Source organism: Rhinoderma darwinii, unplaced genomic scaffold, assembly GCF_050947455.1.
Source record: "Rhinoderma darwinii isolate aRhiDar2 unplaced genomic scaffold, aRhiDar2.hap1 Scaffold_423, whole genome shotgun sequence".
NCBI lineage: Eukaryota > Metazoa > Chordata > Amphibia > Anura > Rhinodermatidae > Rhinoderma > Rhinoderma darwinii.
In genome coordinates this window covers 200,072-205,061 of record NW_027463777.1, presented here as the reverse complement: position 1 = coordinate 205,061, position 4,990 = coordinate 200,072, and the positions used below count along the sequence as shown (strand labels likewise).

The 4,990-nt window shown below is 50.1% G+C and overlaps 2 protein-coding genes across 2 annotated transcripts; both read left to right on the top strand.

Annotated features, from left to right (window-relative positions):
• Positions 1 to 2,705: 2,705 nt before the first annotated feature.
• Positions 2,706 to 3,402, top strand: LOC142710263 (histone H1A-like). The gene has a single exon (XM_075848533.1). The coding sequence runs from the start codon at positions 2,706 to 2,708 to the stop codon at positions 3,381 to 3,383; it is 678 nt and encodes a 225-aa protein (XP_075704648.1). The 3' UTR covers positions 3,384 to 3,402.
• Positions 3,403 to 3,982: 580 nt separating this feature from the next.
• LOC142710266 (histone H3-like) lies at positions 3,983 to 4,659 on the top strand. Its single transcript, XM_075848536.1, has 2 exons — positions 3,983 to 3,993; positions 4,245 to 4,659. The coding sequence occupies exons 1-2, from the start codon at positions 3,983 to 3,985 to the stop codon at positions 4,657 to 4,659; spliced, it is 426 nt and encodes a 141-aa protein (XP_075704651.1).
• Positions 4,660 to 4,990: the final 331 nt, after the last annotated feature.

Here is a 4,990-nt window from a genome sequence, read left to right as displayed (position 1 = left end):
TAAAGCCGGTAATATGAAGGAACAGGGACATGTCCCTGTTTCCTCAACTTACAGGCATTATATTCCTGTTCCTTCATATTACCGGCTTTATGTCCCTGTTCCCTCATATTACAGACATTATATTACCGGCATTATGTCCCAGTACCCTCCTAGAGGGGATATAATGCCAGTAATATGAGGGAACAGGGACATTATGCCGGTAATATGAGGGAACAGGGACATAATGCCGTTATTATGAAGGAACAGGGACATCATGCCTGTAAGATGAGGGAACAGGGAGATAATGCCTGTAATATGAAGGAACAGGGAAATAATGCCTGTAATATGTAGGAACAGGAACACAATGCCTGTAATATGAAGGAACAGGGACATAATGCCTGTAATATGAAGGAACAGGGACATAATACCTGTAATATGAAGGAACAGGGACATAATGCCTGTTATATGAAGGAACAGGGAGATAATACCGATAATATGAAGGAACAGGGATATAATGCTGGTAAGATGAGGGAACAGGGACATTATGTCCTTGTACTTTCATATTACTGGCATTATGTCCTTGTACTTTCATATTACTGGCATTATGTCCTTGTACTTTCATATTACCGGCATGATGTCGGTAAGATGAAGGAACAGGGACATAATGCCGGTAAGATGAGGGAACAGGGACAAAATGTCGGTAAGATGAGGGAACAGGGACGTAATGCCGATAATATGAAGGAGGCGGGACGTAATGTCGGTAATATGAAGAAACAGGGACGTAATGCCGGTAATATGAAGGAACCCGGGACGTAATGCCAATATTATGAAGGAATAGAGATATAATTCCGGTAAGATGAAGGAACAGGCACATAATGCAGGTTCAGATGAAGGAACAGGGACAAAATGCCTGTAATATGAAGGAACAGGGACATAATGCCGGTAATATGAAGGAACAGGGACATAATGCCGGTAATATGAAGGAACAGGGAAATAATGCCGGTAATTAGAAGGAACAGGGAGATAATGGCAGTAAGATGAGGGAACAGGGACATAATGTCTGTAAAATGAGGGAGCAGGGACATAAAGCCGGTAATATGAAGGAACAGGGACATAATGCCTGTAAGATGAGGAAACAGGGACATATTACCGGCATTATGTCCCTGTACCCTCCTACAGGGGACATAATGCCAGTAATATGAGGGAACAGGGACATTATGCCGGTACTATGTGTGAACAGGGACATAATGCCGGTATTATGAAGGAACAGGGACATAATGCCGGTATTATGAAGGAACAGGGACATCATGCCTGTAAGATGAGGGAACAGGGACATAATGCCGGTAATATGAAGGAACAGGGACATGAAGCCTGTAATATGAAGGATCAGGGACATAATGCCTGTAATATAAGGGAACAGGGACATAAAGCCTGTAATATGAAGGAACAGGGACATGAAGCCTGTAATATGAAGGATCAGGGACATAATGCCTGTAATATGAAGGAAGAGGGACATAATGCCTGTAATATGAGGGAACAGGGGCATAATGCCTGGTAGATGAGGGAACAGGGACATAAAGCCGGTAATATGAAGGAACAGGGACATAAAGCCTGTAATATGAAGGAACAGGGACACAAAGCCTGTAATATGAAGGAACAGGGACATAATGCCTGTAATATGAGGGAACAGGGGCATAATGCCTGGTAGATGAGGGAACAGGGACATAAAGCCGGTAATATGAAGGAACAGGGACATAATGCCTCGAAGATGAGGGAACAGGGACATATTACCGGCATTGTGTCCCTGTACCCTCCTACAGGGGACATAATGGCAGTAATATGAGGGGACAGGGACAATAAGCCGGCAAAAGACAAGACACCGTAGTAATGTAGTACAAGAGGAACAAACAGTGTCTGTTCCCTCCTCTGTGCTAGGTTATAGTTATACAGGTGGAGAAGTCTCTAGTGTCCTGTCTGTGTCCGGGTAATGTACTGCTGGAGGAGCAGGTTTTGGGGTCTGGCCTGTGTCAGGTTAGTTTAGTGTCTTTTCTGTGCTGGGAAATTGTAATACAGGTGGAGCAGACGCTGGTGTCTTGCCTGTGCCGAGTTATTGTAACATAAGTAGAGCAAATCCTGTGTCTCCTCTGTGTCAAGTTACAGTAAGACAGGCGGAAGACACTCCGACATCGCGTCTGTGCCGGGTTACCCTTCTGGGCTCTCTGCAGCTCCAGGTCGCCCCCGCATCGGACAATCAGCTTCCCACACGTTAGACATTGTGGTAAAGAACCCTGTGATAGTGACAAGTGCCGGGAATAGAGGGAACGAGCTCCCGCAAACACATTTATCTTGTCCGATCACAGCGACGTGCAGATCGGCAGAACTATGGCAGAGATCCCGGGGCCTCCTCCCGGCTACTTCCCAGCATCTCTGCCAGTGAAGGCTAGAAATGAGTAGAGGGAATGTCAGGGAGGGGGAAGTCACGTAGAGAGCCCGCTCGCCCGGCCGCTTCTAGTCGGTAAAAGGCTCTTATCCCGGGCAGGGAAGCACAAGGGGAGAGCGGAGCTTCACTCCTGTCAGATGAGGAAAGGGAGGACATGTGATCAGTGTCAGCCAATAGACTCTCAGGAGAATCGCAGCCAATCACCGAGCAGCCGCTGTACATATAAGAGGCGCCCCCGTTTTTTCCCTCGCAGAATAATTGTTTTAGTGGATTCCCGTGGTATACGATGGCAGAGACCGCACCAGCCGCCGCTGTCCCTCTCACCGAGCCGGCCGCCAAATCCAAGAAGCAGCCGAAAAAAACTGCAGCAGGGGCCGCCAAGAAAACCAAGAAATCTTCCGGTCCCAGCGTGTCCGAGCTCATCGTGAAAGCCGTGTCCGCCTCCAAAGAGCGCAGTGGGGTTTCTCTGGCCGCCCTGAAGAAGGCTCTGGCTGCTGGAGGATACGATGTAGACAAGAACAACAGCCGCCTGAAGATGGCGCTCAAGACTCTGGTGACCAAGGAAACCCTGCTCCAGGTGAAAGGCAGCGGCGCCTCCGGCTCCTTCAAGCTGAACAAGAAGCAGCTGGAGACTAAGGACAAAGCGGTCAAGAAGAAGCCGGCGGCTGCTGCCAAATCCCCGAAGAAGACTCCGGCCAAGAGCCTGACAAAGGCCAAGAGGCCTGCCGCTGCCAAGAAGGTGGCGAAGACCCCAAAGAAGCCAAAACCTGCCCCCAAGAAAATAACAAAGAAGACGGCCAAGCCCAAAGCTGCCAAGAGTCCGGCTAAGAAAGCTGCCAAGAGTCCGGCTAAGAAAGCTGCCAAGAGTCCGGCTAAGAAAGCTGCCAAGAGTCCGGCTAAGAAAGCTGCCAAGAGTCCGGCTAAGAAGGCGTCTAATTCCAGGAAGACCGTGACGAAGAAATAACCGAGAGCCGCCCGTTTCTTGTCCCACAAAGGCTCTTTTCAGAGCCACCACCTTCTCCCCGGCAGAGCTGTATGATCACTGGCTGCTGTTTCCTCCGGTACAGACAGCAGCGCGATCCTGAGATAAAGGAGGCGCCATCATCGCGTGTGCACGGAGGAGCTTCATGTCCCTGTTACTCTATGACAAGTGTCATTTCTGGTCATTGCGCTGGACGCCATAGCTGCTGTATCCGGACCTCCACAGTGTCCGTCCCGTCACTATGGTGTAACATCCAGGCAGAGTTTATCAGGTCACAGCCCACCAGGTGTAATGTGTGAATAAGGACCGGGGCAGCAATAGACTTGTAGCTTACAGCACAGGATCCACGTGAAGGAGGCCGATGGATTACACTCTCCGGTGTAAATAGAGCACAATGTCCCCTGCTCCTCATTACACGTGGTGGATGGTGACCCTTATATGCTGCCTCTGGATGCGGGGCACAGTGTCCTGTGTAAGGATGGGGTGGGGGATTGTCCCTTTGTGTAATCTATAAAACCACTGAAGCGGCGGATGATGGGGAAGTAGTCTCTTATATAACGCTGTGTACGTGATCTGCGGACATGGAAATACAGTGAGCTGTTATTAACACCCCCTGCTGTACAAGCTGCGTGTGGACGTCATGTAAACCGGTGTCCGCCTCTTCGGAACGGTGATTGGTGGCGAATATCACATTTGCTTTGTCGGTTGCGTATTGTTTTTATGAAGAAGCCAATAGAATGTAGGGGTGTGCCTTTCATGGACCAATGAGGACACGCTCAAGTGTATAAATACTCTGCTCTTTCCTCTCCTCGTATCAGTCTACAAGTGTGCACATTGTTGTAGAGCTATGGCCAGAACAAAGCAGACTGCGCGTAAATCCACCGGCGGGAAAGCGCCCCGCAAGCAGCTGGCTACTAAAGCTGCACGGAAGAGCGCTCCCGCTACCGGCGGAGTGAAGAAGCCTCATCGTTACCGCCCGGGCACAGTCGCTCTCCGTGAAATCCGCCGCTACCAGAAGTCCACCGAGCTTCTTATCCGTAAGCTGCCCTTCCAGCGCCTGGTGAGAGAGATCGCTCAGGACTTCAAGACCGATCTGCGCTTCCAGAGCTCAGCAGTCATGGCTCTGCAGGAGGCCAGCGAGGCTTATCTGGTCGGACTGTTTGAGGATACCAACCTGTGCGCCATCCACGCCAAGAGGGTCACCATCATGCCCAAAGACATTCAACTGGCCCGCAGGATCCGTGGGGAGAGGGCTTAGGTCTCAACCCGGCAACGATTACAACACAAAGGCTCTTTTCAGAGCCACCAAATCCTCCCTCAAACGAGCTGAATCCTTTTCCTCCGTTAATTCTACCGCGACTCTCCCGCTGGCTTCTCGGTGCTCTGCTATTAATATGTGGAGGTGCCATTGTTAACCTTTTCAGTGCTTAGCGCCATTTACACTATAACCAGTCCCCGTCTCTAGCACTCACGTAATCCGGCCCTTTCAGCAGTCCTGTCATGTGTTATGCCGGTTGTCTGCGCTGTATTCATCACCTCCCTCTCCGGCTGTATCGCAGTGATAACCCGCCCCACTCCTCACTGATGAC

Bases quoted from the DNA above. Each gene is read 5' to 3' on its own strand.
- LOC142710263 (XM_075848533.1), top strand. From the start codon at position 2,706: ATGGCAGAGACCGCACCAGCCGCCGCTGTCCCTCTCACCGAGCCGGCC.